This window comes from Scomber scombrus, chromosome 1 (genome assembly GCF_963691925.1).
Source record: "Scomber scombrus chromosome 1, fScoSco1.1, whole genome shotgun sequence".
Classification (NCBI taxonomy): Eukaryota; Metazoa; Chordata; class Actinopteri; order Scombriformes; family Scombridae; genus Scomber; species Scomber scombrus.
The window spans coordinates 17,126,208-17,147,642 of NC_084970.1; the positions used below are offsets into that span (position 1 = coordinate 17,126,208).

The following is a 21,435-nucleotide window of genomic DNA, read 5'->3' on the forward strand; positions in this document are numbered from 1 at the left end:
CTCCCTAGAGTAATCCAGCAGACCCTTCCTAAAAAGTGTTTTTAAGCTGTCCTTTTCTAAAAATGTAAGCAGTGATTTAAATATTTCACTGAATTGCCATTGACCTCCCAGCCATTTTGCCAACCAACTATTTAGCCAACCAGTTTTAGAAACAAAAGCATATGTGTATCGGTATGGTGGCTCACTGGCGTGGCTTACTGGAATGGAGCAATCATTAATTGTATTAACTATATCTGTTACTTTCCTCTATGACAACTTAAATGTCTACTGTGAAAATTGCCTGTTGTATTTTCAATTCAGATATATCAGGCAACAGATTAGTTTAGTGGTCCCTGAAGCACGACAAACTTAAGAATTTTACGTAACTGTACGTATGCAAGAATTGTCTGTACAAGCTACATGGTCCTTTTTCAGAACTCCTGGTCCTGTTGATCACAATGAGACTGGTATAGTTGCAGGCCCCATCTCTGCCGTTCCGTGTTGCAGGGGGGGCTGATTTATGAGGTGCACTACGCTAGGTCTCCTGTGGCTACCCTCTATTTGTACAGGAAGTAGGACAGCCTGAACTCATATTCATCTATCACTGAATATAGGGACTGGATAGATGGAAACAGAGGTTGGGAAAGGGAGAAAGAGCTGGGGGCATTAAGAGATGGAGGGACCTAAAATATGAGAAAGAGGATAGAATTGATAGAGTGAAGTAACAGGTAAATGATTAGGAGGGGCAATGAATAACAGGGGCTGTATAGTGGCAAAAAAAGTGTAGTAGTATGTAGCAGAGTCACTGCCACAGAGGGGTTTTCCCAGCAGAAACCACAGACAGGCAGGTGACGTTTGGACCTTTTTATTTGAGAATTTAAACTGCCGTGGAGCTCCCATGTGTGGAAGCCCAGTTCCCAAACCAGGATCACCTCCACATAGTATTAACACAGATACATAACAGACTGTGTCAGATCCTTGTGTCAGAGCTTGTGTCACCTTGTGTCACACAACAGCTCATGTTATTTATATGAATTAGCAAGTCAACATTTTACATGTGCGTTGAATCTTAATTCATAGTGATAACTGTCTTGTAAATATATTTGCATTTGTTTTAGACTGAGCCTGAGTTGATTGAGGAGACGAATGTTGACCGTTTAATGGGTCATCGGGGGTACATGTATGGCCGTGGCTTGAAAGGACACTCAGAGACATCCACTCTGAGCTCACAGCCATCCATTGATGAAGTACGTCAGCAGATGCACCTGCTGCTGGAGGAGGCATTCAGTCTGGCTTCAGGAGGGCAGTCTACATCCGGAAGGCACTCCCACCACCACCCACCTCCTGACCACTACAGCCCCGCACCGCCTCCCCTCCCCTACACAGATGTAGTGACCAGCGCTCCAGGCACAATGAGCTGTGGACGGGGAGGACTGCAGTGGGTACCATCTTATGGTGCAGAGCTGTATCAGTGCAGTCTGCCCAAACCAGTAAGTGAGATGACATTATTTCCTCTCTCCTAAGAACTGTGTTAGAATTTATGTAACTTTAAATGCCTTTCACTATCTGTTTAAGGCCTTTCGCTTCACCCAGCTCCCTGACATGGCAATGAGCTCTCCTCCCCCTTTACCACCTCGCACTGGACCTCCTCCTGGGACCTCCTTAAAGCGGTAAAGCTGAATAACTTACATACACACATGCACACCCAAACAGACAGAGACCTACACAGACTGTCTGTAGCATCCTGAAATCCTTCAGATATTCCACATTAATTCAAATTTAAATTCCTATTCGGGGATGCGATATACTCTAGGTAATGTGCTGTGGCCGGAGTGATTTTAGGCCTTGTATAAATTTGAATATTGAACTAGTGCATTGAGAGATGGCAAGAATGCTAATAAGGCACTCACTTGTCCACATGGAGTGTTTCTGCCATCTAGTGGTATTGGTTTAATATTGCACTAATACTGCATTTGTGCCTCTCCAATCTGCTCAGTTCCACTTCTGACTTGGGGCCTAAGGGAAGGAACTCTGAGACATCTGTCACTGAAATGCAGAGTCAACATGACAACAACCCATATGGGCCAACAGCTAGAGCAGCACTTCCATCTATCACTGCAGAGCAGCCTGTGTCCAACTACTCAGGTGAGTCAACAGCCTTACAATGACTCTGCATTTCAAAAGTAACCCATAATGTACTTTGCTTCTTTGCAACACACGTATGCTGTCAAAGTAGTAATACTGTGGCAAAGTAAAACTCTTGGATCAAAAATCAGTGAATGTCACTCTTTTCTTTTCTCTATAGGAAACCCAATAACAGCTGTCTACGCAATCCCAGCCACCAGGCCTGGATACTCAGAATATTTTGTCTCCACACCAACCACCTCCTATCACAGTCCCTCCTGGATGTCCTACCCACCTGAACCTGAGGATGTGCCACCACAGTGGGCAGACTCTGTAAGTGATGCCTGAATAGAAAACACAATCCTACTCTCACAGGACTAACAAAATAGCAAAATATTGACAATAATAATAATAATAATAATAATAATAATAATAATATGTAATAACAGAAAGATGAACAATTTGTAGTTGTAGAAAATTAAGCCCTGACACCTGAATAAACTAGCAATTTTTAAGCATTTGTCTCAGCTCCCCATAAACTCTTTGGCACAATAATAAAATAGGCTATATTAGTAATACTGAACATCAGTAATATGTATTATTAATAATAATTTGTAATGATTAGGGAATATTGTGACATTTCTTGAAGAATTAGAGCTACTGCTATGATAGAAAAGTGCTCTAAACTGAAAAGTAACTTTTATGTTGCGTAGTACCTTTGAGTTCAGACTGGCAGAGAAACACTGTGGATCAGTGTTCTGGCTTTGTCTTTTTGGCACATATTTTTTAACTGAATTTTGTTCTGAAAAAACATATTTGACCCACAGACTGATGTTATTTCTAAAGTCTCTTAGTTGAATTGGATAGGTTCTATGAAACATCTTTGAAATTGAATTTGCATGGTTCTCACCGGGCCGGTTTGTCTGGGTTTTTTTGTTTTGTTTTTTTCAATTTGTAACACGAATAACACTATAGCTCCAAGCTCCTAAATTAAACCTCACTGTCTTTACCATTAGTTTGTTACTTGCAGATTATTTTAGAGCTGCAGACAAACACTTGCTTCATAGGTATCCTATTATACTGTTCAGTTACTAAAACTAATCCTTACCTTCCAGCTAATCTGAATCTAGAATTTTTAGTGGCCATGGAATAAAGTAGACTGTTTTTGGAAGCCACTACCCACCCCCCCTATTCTCAACATTTGTCAGGATATCTTTACCTTACTGGTGGTAGGCTGGAAGATGAGCTGAGGCTTTTAAGCCATAAACACACAAAACAGAAAGATACACAGGGAAATATATCTGTGATTTGTAGGTAAGATTGCCTCTCAGTATTAAAACATTGACATTGATCCAAAAAGTATTTTGTGCTCATACTCTTATCTACCCTTGAACAGATTGGGCACATTTTAAACAATACTCTTAAAGCATCCTCCTACATTTTTCTCAGTTTTTCATTTAAATAAGCTTGGCTCCATTCGTTCCGTCAGATCTGTTATTACCCATGTGACCCTCCCTCCCCTCCCCTGCATTGGACTGTTTGTGTGGAATGTTCTCTTTTTTCCCCTGTCTGTTTGCCTGTTTCAACCAGATTTCTTCATGCAGTGTCTTTTTGCAGAACGAGTGTCATTTAGAAACCATTTGCTGAACTGAATTTATGGCTGGCGTTGAGTGGACACAACAAAATATTGGGGTAGTTGAGCACATTTCCTAAATGAACACCTATTTTTACTTTTTCTTATTTTTATTTTTATTTTTTTTTACTTTTTTTGTCTTGTAAATCTGACTCTAATGGTGATTTTGTACTAACATTCAAAATTAGTCATTTTTGGAGTTCAAACAATGTTTGAATATCAACATTTTTTCTCTACACTCATTATTTTCCCTGTTATTTTGGTCCATTTATAGTCTTTTTCCCCCCCAAATACAAATGTGTATATATTCCCTTGTCACCAATTTAATTATTTCTAAAATAGCAAGAGAAAATGGTCAATCAGCAAAATGAAAAAAACAAATGTATTGGCAGCCTTTAATTTGGTGGGTAACAATTATAACGTTGTAGTATTTCTGATGTACTATCTACTCTGTTTTCCAGGTGCCCCTGCCAGGGTATGTAGAGGCTTTTCCTCATCCTCGCTACCCACAGGGGAGCCCCACCAGACTCCCTTTGCAGTATAACCAGGCACTGGAGCAGCTACCCACTGCCCCTAGCACAGCACCCCAGCAAAGCCTGCCCCAGGTGGTCAAGAACATGGACAGCATGCCCCTGAGCAGCCTCTCCACCTCTGCACTTGTGCAGGCTATCCGGCAGGAGGTGGCCAAGCTGGCGAAGAAGCAGAATGACATGTTTGAGTTCTAGTTTTAATTCTGCCGTCTTGTGTGCAGGAGATTTTCAGTTTTGCGTTGGTCGTCAACAGAGGCACACCAAGGTGGTACACTTTCAGACTGATTTTTGATGTTTGTACTGGTAAATTGACTGATATTCTTTACTCATTAATTGATTGATTTCTTTTCACACACCATTAGTGTTTTTCTGCTCTTTTTCAAAAATTATATATATTTTTTTTTTTTTTGAAAAAGAAAATATTGCCATCCTCTACTGATGATGTCCCAAGTAATTACACACATCTCTTCTTTGTAGATATGTCAATAGGATATGCTAAATATGGAAAAGATAATTTTTTCCAGGATTAGACATTTTTGTTCATTTGAGACAAGAGGAAAGGTAGCATTATTGTCTGTACTGAGAGGACCAAATACTTCCTGTCAGATGGTTAATTATAGACTACAGTGTATATGAGCATGTACAGTATAGGACATTATGTATTATATCTCTTTTTATTGGCCATTGGGTTCAAGAAGATTGGCAACATCAGGTATCATGTTCAGCAGCTTCATCACACATCAAACATTCTCCACTGTGTGTTTCATTAACACCAAGACAATAATAATGAAAATTGACCATCCTTTGAGGTCTTTTTTAACATTTATTTTGCTGTTAAACATCTTTTCTTTTAGGGCATTTTTGTGCCTTTATTATAGTAACAATTGATAGAGTTGACAGGAAGAGATGGGGGATGACATGCAACAAAGGTCCACTGCTGGAATCAAACATGTGGTATGCATCTTAACCAGTAGGCTACTGGGGTACACTGAGAAGTGCAGTTCTACATGTTGTTCCTGCTAAGTAGCAAACTGACTAAATATGTATATTTGTGTCTGCCTTTTTAATTGAAACCAATTGAACATGAACCTTAAGGTAAGTGGTCAAAAATTGTTTCACTGTTCACAATTTACATTGACTTGATTAACATTGTTATATATTATTGATATTTTCTTTGAACAGTAATTTGGCTCATTAACAGGAAGTTTTGAAGCGCTGTTAACGCCTTTAATCTTCAAAGTTCTTTTCAAAATTGGAAACACTGTAGCTTTCAAACCCAAATGGAAAACCTTTAGGTTGGCTAATATTTGCAAATGGATAGACATCAGAGTTCAGTTTTATACTAAGTCTAGTGGTTTAGAGATGCACAGATCACTCAATGCACATACAGCCCTAAGGCCTTTGTCACAAGACAATTCTCTTTGCTGCTGCCAGTTGTGCCACTGTTTCTTGTAAAGTTAAACTACAAATAAGGTGGGTCTGTCTGTTTACTGGCCTTAGGCCCCATCGTTTCAGTGGGGGCATTTCATGAATAAAATACAAAGTTCATGTTAACATTTGACCCAATGAGAGGTTCTTCATCTGTAGTCCTGTTCTATAAGCTGTAAGTGCACAAACTTTGAACAACTTTGTGAATATCTGCCCTGTGCATCAACTCAGATTGGCTGCGCTTGCCTGTGCTTGTTCTTTTTCAAGAACTGTGCCAGAATCACAGAGTTCAGTGTGAACATATTATTGTGATATATCAGTTTGGCATGGAAACGAATGCCAACGTTCATTCTTAAAAATAAAATGCATAATTCCAAATAGGCCTAAAAGCTACTTGTTAACTTTATTAATGAATTATCACTTTTATTGTTCAATTTTATTGCCCTAAATTAAATCTGTTGTCAACATTACAACAAACAGCATCAATGAACAACATAGCAAGCTCCCACATATAGAATCACATTTTTTAAATCCCTATAAAAGATTTCAAATACCAACATAGTAAATAAAGCTGAAAATGAAACACTCCTTGAAACATAATAAAAACCAAAGATTAGGACCCAGACATCAGAAATGGTGTGGAGTAAAGTGCTGTACAAAACAGATTTCTTTTACAGACCAAGCTTTCTGGTAGCTAGTGGAATAAAGCAGATCAAGGCTCGCTGAAGTTATTTTAGCAGAAAGAGGGAGGTTTATCACTTTATTGAGTGTTAGATCAGGGCATTTGAGGATCCAGCCAACCTTTGTGATGACATGCCTCAATTGAAAATTTAAAGTTGAACTATTCGATAAAACTTCCATAAAACAAGTCATTAAATCACACACATTAAGGGATTCATTTTGCCTGAAAATAGACTCATACTCATATTTCACTGTGGGGTAAAAGCTTCTATTAGGTTATGATGAACTCAATTCTTTATGCAGAACTGCTGGCTTGGGAGTGGAAAGTAGGACAGACTGCAGATGAGTGCATGTAGGCCTATAGCAGGGGTGCTGCAATATATTTGCGTAAACATTCAGATGCTATAGTTTGCCTACTTTTACTATATTTTTGCAAATCACATGGAATGCTTTGCTGATTGAGTTATCAAGAATGTCACAAGAAAGCTGTCAGGTGTGACATAAGAAGGACAACTATGTGTGGAAATGCCTTTAAATCCTTATTTACTTTATAGTAAAGGTATTGCTTTTACAGCAATCCTGGATAAGATTAGCCTTTTTGCATTATGACTTTTTAACAAACCCACTCTCTCTTCCAAGAAATGTTCTTTTATACTCATACCTGTTGGTGTTTATGTAGGTTTAAGGAAATGCTGTATGTGTTAAACTCAACAACAGCTTTAATGTAGCTTGTTTTCCCAAGATTCCTTTTACTCATTAATCAGAGGAGCACTTAATGTCTTAAGAACTGTACACAATACAGTGAAACCATTTTTGTGCATACCAGAAGTGAACACCTTTCCACATTCTCATGCTGGATAACGGAGAAACCATAGCGATATTCAATAATTTAAAAAAAGGATTAAGATGGTTTATTGGTTTAAAAATGACAAGTATTTATTCTATAAAATGAGATATGAAGTGAGCTAAACATATTAAAGTATGTGTCTTTTTGTCTTCCATGACTGGTTTCCTCATTTCCTATTAATCTGCTTGATCTTATTATATTTGATGTTCCTCAGAAATTGATCTGAAAGAGAGACCGAGACAGACAGAGAATGAAATAAATATTAGTCTACATGATTAAAATTAAATAAAAGATTTTAATAGAAGAACAGTCAGTCCTTGTCTTTAATACCTCTTTCTTCTTTGTATTTATTTTCCCCCCAATGAACAGTCTCAAATGGCCTGATGCAATTGTTGCTTAAAAATGTGTGACATTCAAGCATGTTACTTATCACGTGAAACCTGTCAACGGTGGTTATTGTTATTACCAGCAACCTACACCACAAGGTCACTAATCAAAGGTCTCTCGCCTTCATCATCCATCTATTCACCTAGAACAAATGGACTACAGGCTGCCGATGCAGTCAGGCGCACATGTGCGTAAAGCCCAATTTCCACTGGGTCCGTCAGCGGCACGTTACAGCTGCGCCGCGGTCACCGGAGCTGATAGGTAACACTATAATCAATGAGAGTATTTCTACAGGGAGCGTGTCAGCAACGTCTCAGCAACGTCCCAGCAGCGGCTCTCCGCGCCGCAGCGCTATCAATCCGCAGCATTTCTATTTTTCACGGACACGTTTCTAACTCGCGACAAGCTCAACAGAGCAGATTGCACCAGACAGGAAGTCAGACACAGAATCGGCATAATAAAACTTCCGTCCCCTTTCAAAATAAAACAATGCGCAGATCACAACCTCACATCCACATTACGTCATAACCGGTGGCCCCAGGTGAGCAGTCAATAGATCAGAGGGTCTCGTTTCACGTCCGAGAAGCAAAGAAACCAGTTGTACATGCTATTTTTATCTTGAGCCTGGAGGAATAGTTCAGGGCTTCTGCCCTTTTCTATTCATTGAAGGTGGAGCTTGGTGGGCGGCAGGAGGGGCAGGACTCTGGCAGAGGGAGGGCGCATGTGGGCCAAGGCAGGAAGAAAAAGAGAAAAGAGGAAGAGAGATAGATGAAAGTTAAAAGGACAGAAGGATGAAAATTTAAGGAGAAGTAAGGAAAGGTTAAGGAAAAGAAAAAAATGGAAGAAACAAACAAAAACAAAACTAAATAAATAAAATAAAATTATTTTTTGTCTTTTTTCATTTTGATTTACTTGTGGGTTAATGTGGGTGTGTGTTTTGTTTGTGTGTTCAGTGTTCAGTGGGGGGGGGGTCATGGGATCATGAAGGGTTTAGGGTGGTAGGTGGTTTTGTAGCTGGAGGATGTATGACAGTGGGGTGTTGGTTGTGAGCTCGGCCTCCTTGATAGTCTTCCGTAGGGCAGGGTTGGTTGTAGCGGTCTTCAGATATTTGAGAGCTATGGTTTGATGACGTTGTCTTATGGACTGAATGCCTGTAATTGTTTGTATGTAATGGTTGCTGATGAAAAAGGGGAGTCTGTGAGCAAGTTTCAGTGCTTTGTTTTGAATGGTTTGTAGTCGCTGTCGTTGGTTGTCAGAAATGATGATCCATGCGGGAACGGAGTACTCGAATAGTGGTCTTATGTATGCCATGTATACTTTGATAACTGTTGAGGGTGAGGCGCCATGTTTTCCACAGAGGGCTTTGAGGTGGTTGAGTCTATTGTTTGCTTTTTGTTCCAGTTTGTCAATATGTTTTGTCCAGGTCATGTTGTATTGAAAGGTCACTCCGAGGAAAGTTGCTTCTTTACTGAGGGGGATTTGTTGATTATAAAGTGACAGATTCAGATTCGGTTGCAGGCGTTGATTTTTGGTAAAGAGGATGCATTGTGTCTTGGCAGGGTTTAGTTTGATTCTCCAGAGGTTTGACCAATTTTCTATTTCAGTTATGCATGTTTTAAGTTTTTTGGCTGCAAGTTGTGGACTTTTGGAGCTGGACCAGTAGCAGAGATCGTCGGCGAACTGAGAGACTTTGGCTATGGTGACCGGTGGGTAGTATATGTCAGAAATATAAAGGAGAAAGAGGAGGGGACTAAGGACTGCACCTTGGGGGACTCCTGCTTGGGGGGTAAAGGGTGATGAGATGGACGAGGCAACTTTAACTTTGATTTGTCGGTTATTGAGGAAACTTGAGATGATGGACTGGGTAGGTTGTGGAAGTTTGAGGTTGGAGTCTAGTGTTCTGTATATGAGTCCGTTGTGCCATACTTTGTCGAATGCTTTTTCTATGTCGAAGAATATTGCCAGGGTTATTTCTTTTTTGTTGAAATTTCTGTGGATGTCTTCTGATAGGCGGAGGATGTTGTCTGTGGTGGCTCTTCCTTTTCTGAAACCAGCTTGGTGGATTGCAATGAGACCCATTGATTCAATGTGATTCCGTAGTCGTGAAGTGAGTATTCGTTCAAACAGTTTTCCAATGTGGCTGAGGAGGCTTATGGGTCGGTAGCTGGTGGCGTTGTGGGGATCTTTTCCTGGTTTGTGAATCATAGTGACGAGTGCAGTTTTCCAGGGGGAAGGGAAGTGGCCAGTGGTGAGACAAGTGGTAAAGAGCTGTCCAAGGTGTTGAAGGTAGATTATCGGTGCTTGTTTTATTAAAACTGTATCAACTGTGTCTTCTCCTGGTGCTTTATTTTTCATTTTCTTTAAGTGCAATTGAATTTCTTGGGTGATGACAGGTTCTGTGAGGGGGTGGAGCTTTGTGTTCAGGTTAGTTGTATATGTCTGTGAGGTCTTGTGTTTTGTTATTTCTTTGTCCACTAAGTCTTTCCATATGTTGTCAAAATTGGGGTCGTTTGGACATGTGTGGGTATTTTCGAGGTGTTTGCGGAAGAGTGTGGCTTTTTCTTTATTTTCGGTGATGGTTATGCCAGATGATTTCAGCAGAGGGATAGTGTTGTTTTGTGGATCTCCATTTATGGTCTTGATTTTCTGCCAGAAGGTTCGGGGGTTTGTATCATGGTCCAGTTGCCTGTAGAAAGTTTTCCAGGTTTTTTGTTTATGAAGGACTAGTTGTGTTTTGATGGTGGTTTGGAGTTTGTTTATTTCTGTCTTGATGTTAGGTGATCTGAACCGGATGTAGTTTCTTCGCAGTTTCCTTTTCTGTCTGATCAATTGGAGGATATAAGGGGGTAGTGACTGTATTGTGGTCTGGTTGGTAGTTTGCGGTATTGTTTCTTCTCTTGCTTGGGTGAGGAGTTGACTGAGCAGGGTGGCTTGATTATCCAGATCGTCGGGTGTGGTAGTGAGAATGGTGGGGGTGTCTTTTAGTTTTATTTCAATGTGTGTTTTGTAGGTTTCCCAGTCTGCTTTTCTGTATTGATATCTCTTGCGTGCAATAACTTGAAGGTGGAAAGAAAATGTGGTGAAAACCGGTAGATGGTCACTGCTGAGATGGTTTGTGGTGTAGAATTGGTGAAGTTTTGAAGCCAGGTCAGGGGTGCAGAGAATTAGGTCCAGGATGTCCGCTGTACCTGTTGCGGGGGAGATGTAGGTGGGTTCATTGGTATTAATGACCGATAAGTTATTGTTATTGAGAATCTGTTGGAGTGCTGTGCCGCTAGAGTTGGTTTTATTGCAGTAGAAGTTGATGTGCTTTGCATTGAAGTCTCCCATGATGAGGGAGCAGTTGGTGTTGGAGGCAGCAGTTAACAGGTCAGCTGAGGGTTTTATTCCAGGGGGGCAGTAGACACTAGTGATTGTGATGAAGTGGTGGGAGTGGATTTTGGCTTTAATTGTGACATATTCGTTCCCTTTGAGTTGTTCTGATGTGAGGTCATGATCCATTTGACTGTATTCAATGTTTTTTCGGATTAAAATTGCTACTCCTCCTCCATGTCCTGTCTGTCGTTCTTTCCTGATGATGTTGTATCCGGGGATTTGAATCCGTGAGGTTTTTGATAAAAGTGTTTCATTTATGGAGGCTATGGAGATATCTTTTTCTTTGAGTAGTTGGATAAGTTCTTGTTTATTTGCTCGTATTCCTCTGATGTTTATGTGTAGAAAAGTGGTGAAAGCCATTATGGGGATTTGTAAACAGAAGGTCAGGTGTTTGCTCCAGATTACTATATTTGGCTGATTTATATGTTGATGTGTGTATGTTTCCTGATGCTCCTGATTACTTCTTGAATTTTCTTTTCGTCCATGGTAAGTTTTCTGAGGTCATCGCGCAGGTGGGTGAAGTCGGTATTGTCATGATGCTGACTGGGGGGATTGGTGATGGCAGGCTGACCGGAGGAACCAGTTGTTTCTTGTTGTTGACTTTATACACCCAGTTCGCGGGATCTCGTGGTCTCGCGATTATCGCGTGATCTCACGGGAATACTGCTGGCTTTCAAGGCACCGCTCCGCTGCTGTAACGCTGCCGGTGTGAGTTGACGCTGGGCAGAGGACGGAGCTAAACTGTGGCGCAGCTGTAAGGTGCCGCTGACGGACCCTGTGGAAATCCAGGGTAAGGAGGAGGAAAGGAATGTAAAAGGACCTACTGTAGCAGCACAACAGGCATCCCCTGGTCTGTAGTGGTTAACAGTCAGGAAAGTGATGCTACAACAGATATTGAAGACAGCTTGTCAGCAAAGTGAGACTGCTGGGCAACAGACTGAGACATCCAGAAGTCAGACTGAGGTTTTAGAGCAATCCCACTCCCCCCAGTCTTCAGCCCCAAGGTCCAGGTGGTCCTCTGCTCAGCCTTCAGTAAAGTCATACAAACAACTGTCCCGACACCAGTTGCCAACTTGCCTCCTACTGAGCAGTTCAGTTCTCCACACAGAGCCCCACACCAGATAAAAGCCAAACAGAATCAAGGACTATCGGTCTCCGAACTGCCTGCGCGATTATGCACCATTTGAGAATACAAGCCCATGCAGTCTCGATCCCTTGAGGAGGATGTCGACACATTGCTGTTATCTTACCTATTTGTCTCAGAACCCTCTATCCGGCCGGCTATCACCAACCTGGAACCTCATACCTCCCAACAACCTCCAGTGACCCCCCAAAGGGGTGATATCCCTAGTTCTCTGACTTATCAGTTCAAGCAAGGCAAGCCTGACTCAAGCTCCCTTCAGCAGCCATATGGGCTTTCCTTCCCAATGCAGTCTGAGACATATCCTCTGCCTATCCCTAGTTATCCTTCTTATTTTTATCCAAGCACCTTTACACTATATCCCCACTGTAATGTTGATGCCATCACAGCTCCATGTAGAGGTTCAAACCTTCAGAAACTTTACCAGGAAAGACAGGGCTCAGTATGTGGAACTCTGCTTTGCACTTGTACTTAGTTCTCTCCTACACCACACCCCAGTTGTTGCTTATTTTGGACCCTCATTGAATTCTTGTTGCTTGGTTTAAGCTTGTGCTAGTCTCAGCTATTGTTAAAGGGCCTTGTTAAGTTTAATAACTAAGCTAAGTAATTGTTAGTCTTCATGTTGCACACCCAAGATTTTAATAATGTATCCATGTTGTGTGGACCCTCACTGCTAACTACTGAAAATTACTTTATATGTTTTTCATGCTGATTACCTTAATTTTTGTGCATTCTCTGTTTAATTCCATAGATATGGATTATTATTTGAATTACTCTCCTGTTTTAGACCACGCAAAAACCCACCATCACCATCCCTGGTGGATAGAATTAAGGGAGTATAAGCAATTGTGCCTACATGTACCTGATGTACCTTAAACCTTCAGTAAAGTTCTATGAATGAAAGTTCAGTCTCCATGTCCTGATCCAATACCCCATATTGGTGAAAACTCCTGAGCCAGCTAAATAGGTCAGTACAGTTAGTTTCCTTTTTGACATTGACATGAAATACAACGATACAATAAAACTAAGTTAGGAGAACACCAAACTTCTCTTACCCTTTCAAAGTAGGAAAGCAAAATTGTGGGCTATATAATAATAACATTAACACTGGCACCATTCCATTAATTGACCCGGTAAGTCTTGTCAATGAGTGGGAATGTACAATACCTGGAACTAGCTATTCCAAGGGGGCGTGACTGACAGGGGCTCTTAAATGATTAGAACCTATAAGTTTGTTGTATTTTTTTAATTAACCTATTATCATTCACCATTACAGACATTAACATAGTTTATTTACATTGTACTCATCTAAGAAACGGTTTATTTTTCTTGTTTTTGTCAAAGAAAAACAAAAACCATCCAACGTGGTCTGTGTATCTTTTGGTCATTCAAATTTTCTTTTCAGGAACGAGTATTCAAAAACAAAAAACGAGTGGTTATTTGATTTTCGTACGTACGACTGAGTATTAAAATCTAAAATCATTGGACACCCTGTTAGAGCCCTGTCTGCTTTCTGTGACCAACAAACAATCTGCACTGCTCACAGGATCCTACACGACACCCCTCACACTAACCTGATCTCACAGAAATACGTGACAGGTGCATGACCCCTGTTAACACTGAATTCCGTGGTGGGTACCAGTGGCGGCTGGTGACAAAAATGTTTGGGAGGGGGCGCAGTTTGATGGTTGGTGGTCCTAGCGTTAGTGTCAAACAAGCCGTAGCACCACTTCATACTGCAGCAAAAAAATAAAAATAAGAAAGGAAAACCAATCTAAAAACAACACAACACACTATAATGTCCCCTGTTTTGTCCCAGTGTGGTATCTCAGACCCACAGAGAGAGGAATACAAAATTATAATTAGACATGATAAAATGCCCATTTCACTAACATTCAGACCTGTACTGAAAAACAAAGGCAAGAATGTTTGCCCTGCTTAGTGTGTCTGTTTTGACAAGTGACAACTGCTGCTGCATAACACATCAGCATACAGGAAGAACAATATCAGTATACATTTTGTGTTTCCTGTGTAGATCAACTCAGGCCACCAAAATAAAATGTAGAAGCTACAATCAGGAAGAATATGGTAAACTCATCAACACCCATCAATACAGGCAGATGTGACATGCAGAATGATGACTCAAGATACCATCCTGATGTGACTGACAGTGCAATTACTAGGGTTGGGTATATCGTTTGAATTTGATCAATTCTGATTCTGATTCCGGTTCTGCTTATCGGTTCCGGTTCTTATCAATTCCTTATTTTGGTTCCATAAAGGTGAAAAAAGGAGGGGTTGAGGAAGCCTGCACACACAAAGATGTGTTCCACCACCAGGCAGTAGGGTCATCAGGTCTCTTTGGTGGCATCTCTTTTTACATCTGCAGCTCTCTGTCAGGCTGGACAGAGATGGAAATGCTGTTGTTTGCTAAGGCTTTTAATTTGAGGTCATCCTCAGCAGCAAAAAGCTCTGCTAGCAGAGAGCTGGGTGCTAGTGGTAGCACCTAGCCGAAGATGATTCACTTGGGCTGAATGGCTGTTGCGTGTTGATTTATGACGTAGTCACCTACAACACGTCCCCGCAGGTAATGTAACGTAGGAACCGATAATCAGAACCAAAGTTCAAAAACGTTTTTGGGTACCCGGAACCGGGCATTTTCTTATCGGTTCTAATTTGGAACCGAGTTTCAGTTCCTAACCAATAATGTATTTAGACATTACATGATTAAAAATGGTACCTGACAGCAACTTTACATTAAAAAGTATTTCTGTTTATTTATTTTCAGTACACCACCATACCATTTATTTGACAATTGAGCAGCTGTCAATCATGCATTTTTAGGCTGTTGTTGTAACAATTGTTAAACTTTATAGTCCGTTTTTCCTTCATGTATTTAGCTCCTGGACTTGGGATTTGCTGCTTATTGTTGACAGGAGCTTCTGTTGCTGTTTATGGTGGACCCACCATCCATATATCAAAAAAGTTCCTGTTGCAAATTTTCAGCTTGCCACTGCTTTGCTCTTTACTGAATTGTCTTTTGTGAGGTCTCAAAGGTAAGTAAATGCTTTCACTGCACAAAAAGTAAGTTATACACATGTATTTTATATACATTCTTAGACTTTCTAAACCTGCACAAGAACCATTTCTTTATAGATTTATGGAAAATGTCAACGGAAATAATTTTACTGCACCAAATTTGTGAAATATCAGGGACCTCGCCTTCAAACTTTTTGTATATACCCAAATGCTTCCATAGAGTTTCTGGCATTTTCAAGGGATTTCTATCCTGAATAACCATAAATACTAAGAAATAAATACAATTCATTAAGACTGTTATAAGAATGACCAAAAGCACAATGCTTTACACATATTTTTTTAAACTAAAAAAAAAAGATAAACCAGCCAGCTTATAGGGGAATGCTATTCATGCAAATAACACGAAAACCAGTGTTGTGCATGTGCACACCTGCGAACACGAGTGCCAAAACAAGATCATCCCATCTTTGTTAATGATTTACATGGACAAAGGGTTCAGTGAATGTGTAGTTCAACCTTTGCCCACCAGGTCTCAGTCTACAGCTATGCAAACTAATCTCATTGAGAGAGGAATCCTTGTCTAAGTGGCAAATTAGCCATGGCAGAGAATGGTTAATTTCATTTTCTTGCTGAGAGAAAAAAAAGATAGAGAGAGTGCTGGGCATTCACTGGAAGTACAATGTTATAGACAAAACAACAAGAACACTTGCTTAATGTTCACTTTTTGATGACATTCTGTCTGTGAATTGTTTGTTCGACTGTATGGACTACGCAGTGATGGTCATGTGGTCAGGGGCCTGTGTAATTCTACAGCTGATATACAGACAACAATATATGTTGGAGGTAATAGTTTGTGCCTTTGGTCATGATAACAATAACAATAAACTGTTAATTTCAACATTTGCCTGTTTGTAATTAGCCTTCCACTCAAATAAATAATAAGATGATCTTAGGTAGAAGTTCATGGTATTATTAATAGGCTACTATATGTCAAATGGGAAGAGTTTATGGAAGCAATAGACAGTATACAGTTTGGCAGCTAACACCTGCTATTCAAATGATCCCTAATGAGTCTATAATCTTCTCACAACACTGAAGCAATAATTCTTCATCATTTTTGTCAATACAGTCTAAGGACTATTAACTCTATCAAGAACTAGTAATGACACACAGGATCCACTTTTAATAAAATTACACTGAAGTTTACATGTTGCTTTTTCAACACATCATAATTATCATCACAAATGTATTTAAATGTTATAGGGCATACAGTTTGTCAGTATTGGTGCACTTGTCCAGGTGCACTTGTCCAGGTATAAAAAAGTCATGATGTTCCATTAATGGATTAATCATAGTTTCAGGAACAACAGGTTGTGGCAGGTTTACTCATTGCAGAATGCAAAAGCTGTATATGTCTATTTTTGTCTTTCATCATAAGTATTGATGTGAGTGTAGCATTCCATTTGAGATGTCTTGTTATGTTTTGAGTTAACACTCCTACACTTGTATTCCCACATCCATTTATTCAATTTGCAGCTATCTCCATATGTTGTTTCCCCATTTTAATTTATTGACTTGTACAACAACTTACTTGTTTTGATAATGTCTTCTTTCTTAGGTAGAGCGTAGATAGAGTCTCATCTGACAGCTGTAATTAGATGTGATCTAACTCTGAAGGTCCATTATCTCTAATAAAGCTAGTTAAAGTAATTATAGCCTTTTTGAGCAGACACCAGCATAGAGATTAGATAATTACCACAATGGTCTGTGCAAGGACAGATCAAGGGAGAAAAACAGACTTGAAAGTAACCAATCTTCTGTGACACTTAAAGTGATGTTTCCATCCTCTGATACTCAGGAGTAAGCTTGCACTTTCACATCACTCTCAAACTGGAGTCAGACTGAGGAATTGCTATGAAGCCTGGGGAATCAGGCAGAATTTAGGAAATTAAGCGTGACCACAGATTCACTTGTATTATGATCTTATGACAATGGATATAAAAAAAGATAACATTTTCCCCTTGTATCCATATAATTTGACTTCAGTGAAAATGACACATTGTTTTCCACTGACTGATCTCTTCCCCAGTAGTGTAATTTCAATGTTTGTACTCAGTGGGTATTGGATTGAAAGTCAGACTCAAAACCAGACTGAGTGAGTGTCATTAACCAAGGCGCCTCTGAACTATACAGTGGAATAGAACATTAAAATTATCTTACTGGCTGTCGTGCCTCTGCAATAGATGCTCTAGTTTAAATGAATCACATGCGTACAGTAAATAAAGCCTTAGCTTTTCTGTGTCAGCCCAGCTGAGCTTTAAATAGACAAACCTTTAGGGTTTTCATAACATCAGTTCTGTGAAGTTTAGCCTGCTATTTCATGTAATTCTATTGATTATTTCTCTGCCTACTGGTCAGTGAATCGCAGTGAATTCCAGTCCACAAAAGTTATCCACTTCCTCAAAAAATGATCAGACCACTGCTATGACCTGTTACTGTAAATGATTCTCCCTTCTCAGTCTTCCACACTTTGCTTTCTTTCTCCATGCATTTGTTGTAGTGCCTGCTTGAAGACACTAGGGACTGTCCAAGATACTTATACACCTTACTGCTGGGAAAAGACAATCAGCTTGAGACTTTTTAGATATTCATGTACAGATCAAGTCATCACAGATTGAAGACTTGTCAAACAAATGTGGGAATTTCTTTTTTTAAAGAATGAGAGGTACATCTGTCTACATGCAGATAAGGGTACCTTACACTAATGAGAGTCCTTTTTATTGGTTCATTCTGGTCCTTCATCTGGCCACAGTAGCTGAATGAAACCATCTTTGATGCAGAACTTTTTAACAAATTTCATCTTCTGGTCTGATTTTGTAAGAAACAGGCTATGCAACATGACATTTAAAAACAGTCACTAACATAATAGTACTCTCTACAAGTGAGTAAAGCAATAGATGATTATTGCAAGATGGCAGGACAGTACAATTAATTTCTCAGCATACTTCATTACTTTCAGTAGATTTTCCAATGCATTCATTCTTTACTTTTTTTACTTTTAAAAGTGGCTTTGTTTGTTTCTATTTTTTCACAGGTTTACAATTTATAAAACAAACACATACAACACAAATGCCTCCTTGAGTGCCTGTTGGTCCCTCAGACCAAAAGATGCAGCACGTGTCAAGGAAAGTTTAGATTTTTCCAGAGTTCTCCATATTTAATGTCATTTTTGATCACAGTCTGTTTGATAATCATGGCACATCTGGTTTTCCACAATTTGACTGTGTACCGACAGTCACTATACATGCTGACCAGTTTGAACAGTTCTTTTTATTTAGAAGGCATCTTTTCTTCCAGCTGAGCACACATTTATAGTTTAGATCAAATAAAAACCTGCTGTTTACTGAGGCCTGCAGTAGTGAGATTTTTGATTGTTACAGATACATATTATAGAGCATTGCTGATCCTTGCTGGTCCTTTTTTTATTGCATCAGTGGCATCAGCAGATACCTCAAAACTAAAGCCAGAAGCATTTGCATGACTAGATTTCGCTAGTGGTAAGATAGTGTTTTTTTCCTTTGTGGAGGACAGCAGCTGTAGTCAGTATTGATCCATGTTGGCTGCAATGGATTACCATGATGACCCAGTTTCCGTGTAAAAAGCAGTATAAAAATATTCATAGAAATTTTGAAACCACACAGTATAATACACCTCTCATCTGTCCATGTTACAGACACAATTTTTCCAAAACATGGATCAATATAGAGCTTCTGTTTGTCACTAGCGGCTGTTAGCTACTAGTTACAATGCTTTATGTCTCCCTATATGCTTGTTTGTGCAAGTATTAAATATAAATAAAATATTCAGCTTACCACAACCCAAGAGAGAACTGGGAGGAGGTTTATTAGTCATGAAACATGCACAGGTACACACAGGTACACACATGCACACACACACACACAAACACATGCGCGTATGTTTGAAACCTCTCACTCTCTTGCTACCTCTTCATATTGTATTGTCTGCCCTTGTTCTTTCATATAGCTGATAAGGCAGAGCCAGTGAACTTATAATTCTTCCCTAATGCAAACTCTCTAAAACCAATAAAGCCCAATCTCCTATGATGTCTTTGGGATGAATGCCTCAAGTGTCTGATTTAGCTCAATGAACAGTGAGACAGCTGTATGGGCTCCAATGTATTACGATGCACTCGCAGGTGAAGCCATAATGTAATGGTAGTTTAATTGAGTTCCCTGTTTAACTGTACTACTCTCCATCATACCTCCTCACATTATGATTTGTCCCAGCGTTGGGATTCTATATATTTGGTCAAACTGCAAAGGAAAGCAAACAAAAAATATATTTTGAAAAAATGAATAGCCATAATAGTTATGTTTAGACACCTATAGATCACAGACCAGTGATAATAGGTTTTGGATTAAAATTAGACCTAGTTTGGAAGCTATTTTGTGGTAAATAGCAGACTATGTTCCTCCGTGGTGACTTGGCCATAAAATTACAACTCTGTCTCGGTTCTAATTGAAGGCATCTGGAAGGCTTTGGCTGGATGGGATATGCAGAGCTTTGGCTAGAGAAGAGCAGAGAAACTGGCAAAGCTTGGCTCTCTTATTTGGATTAATATCCCCAACACCTGTCTTTGGGGAAATTAATGGGTGTTACTGTAAGCAGCTTTCTTTCCACTTCAAACCTTTTCTGCTGATTTCTTACTTTCTTGACCCTTCTGCCAGCTCTCTCTCTGTTGTCCTTCCCGTACTTTCCCTCTGCAGATTAATTGCTCACTGATACCGTATGTTAAGGACTGCTGTGAGTTTCCCTACCCAGCTGCTTGAAAGCAGAGTAGTCAGCAGGATTTGGCTGCGTGGTCTTCACTTGCCACTTCTCATTCGCTCTCTTATCCACTTCTCCTTCAAAGCTCCTCCTTTTGTCCTTTACACAGTCATTTGCTGCCTTCAGTGCAATTTTCCCTGCCGGTACTGTCATGATGTGGCCACTTTTAGTTTTATCATTTGTATTTCTGTTGCAGCTTCAGCAACTCCTAGAAAAATAAATAAAATAAAAATGTTCTGTAATTACTGGATACATTTAATGAATAGTGTCAATTTGTTACACAGTTAACTATTTCATGACCTCTCCATTTCACTTTCTAAACGTTTACTGTTTAGAACTTTTTAACAGCACTTCATGGAGCCTGAAGCAATCTAACTAGGTCAATAAATTTGTTATTTCCTCAACTACTGATGAAGCACATTCCTTCTCCAGACCTTTTCTGTGTTGAGTTAAAATCAGTTTGAAGCATGGATGCCTTATAGCCTTTTTAGATAAACTTGTAGCTGAACAACTTTGCAGGAGCTTTTTACAGGGCTATTGTGTGGTACTAGAGCAAAGTAGTTAAAGCAAACTGCCATTGCAGCAGGTTCATGGTGCAGTTTTCTTTGCACCTACCGAGGACACCTTTCTTGGCAAGATCCCACTTTCCATGATGTGGCTTTTCTTACTGCTGCTGTCAAGAATAAGGAAGTGAAATGAGGGGAAGGAGTAAATGAAAGCCAGAGAGTCTTATTGAATACATAAATCACTTCCTGGATAGAGGGTATGTTATTTCATTGCTAATGGATCTCTGCCACTGCTCCGTAAATCACAGTACACACAACCAGACATACTACACTGAGGCAGGACTCCTATGTAGTGAAAGAGAGATAGCAGACATTATATGTTGCTCTCTGTTTTGTTTTCCTTCTTTCTTCATATCCGTCTCTAGCAGGGATTTTGGGTTCACAGAGAATAGCTAAACAAGTACTATTTAGGTAACTGCACTCACTCCTGCCTCTCTCCTCTCTGGGTAAATGGGCACTTACCCAGCTCAGTGGGGGTGGCATTAATCCTTGACACTGAGCAAAGTCACCCAAAGTTCACACCTGACCAAGCAGCCATAATGACCCAGTTTGCTCTTGTGGGTTATTTCTTAAAATTATAGGAAACCTGATGTTATTTTCAATGAGATTCTAAGTATGCATCTCATGTAATGGAAGTCAGTAATGAAAGTCCAGATGCCACACTGGTAGGGGTGTTCCTTTTATATGCTAATGTAATTAAGGAAACCATATGAATAATGTCAAGACATCACATAAAGGCAAGTTATAGTGTGGCATACTGTGAAGAAAAGAATTTCAAGCACACTGTAGGCCCAAACACTTAAGCACATAAACAAAGTTTGAAGTGACTATTCATGATCAAAATCTGGAGCATGAGA

At 39.8% G+C, this 21,435-nt stretch overlaps 1 protein-coding gene across 1 annotated transcript in view; it reads left to right on the plus strand.

Annotated features, from left to right (window-relative positions):
* The window catches only part of kiaa1549lb (KIAA1549-like b), a 63,834-nt gene extending 59,373 nt beyond the window's left edge, over positions 1-4,461 (plus strand). The window contains exons 18-22 of the mRNA XM_062428165.1: positions 1,098-1,469; positions 1,555-1,649; positions 1,976-2,124; positions 2,285-2,436; positions 4,198-4,461. Of these exons, the coding sequence (XP_062284149.1) occupies positions 1,098-1,469; positions 1,555-1,649; positions 1,976-2,124; positions 2,285-2,436; positions 4,198-4,461 (1,032 nt within the window). The remainder of the gene's footprint in view (positions 1-1,097; positions 1,470-1,554; positions 1,650-1,975; positions 2,125-2,284; positions 2,437-4,197) is intronic.
* The last annotated feature ends 16,974 nt before the right edge of the window (positions 4,462-21,435 follow it).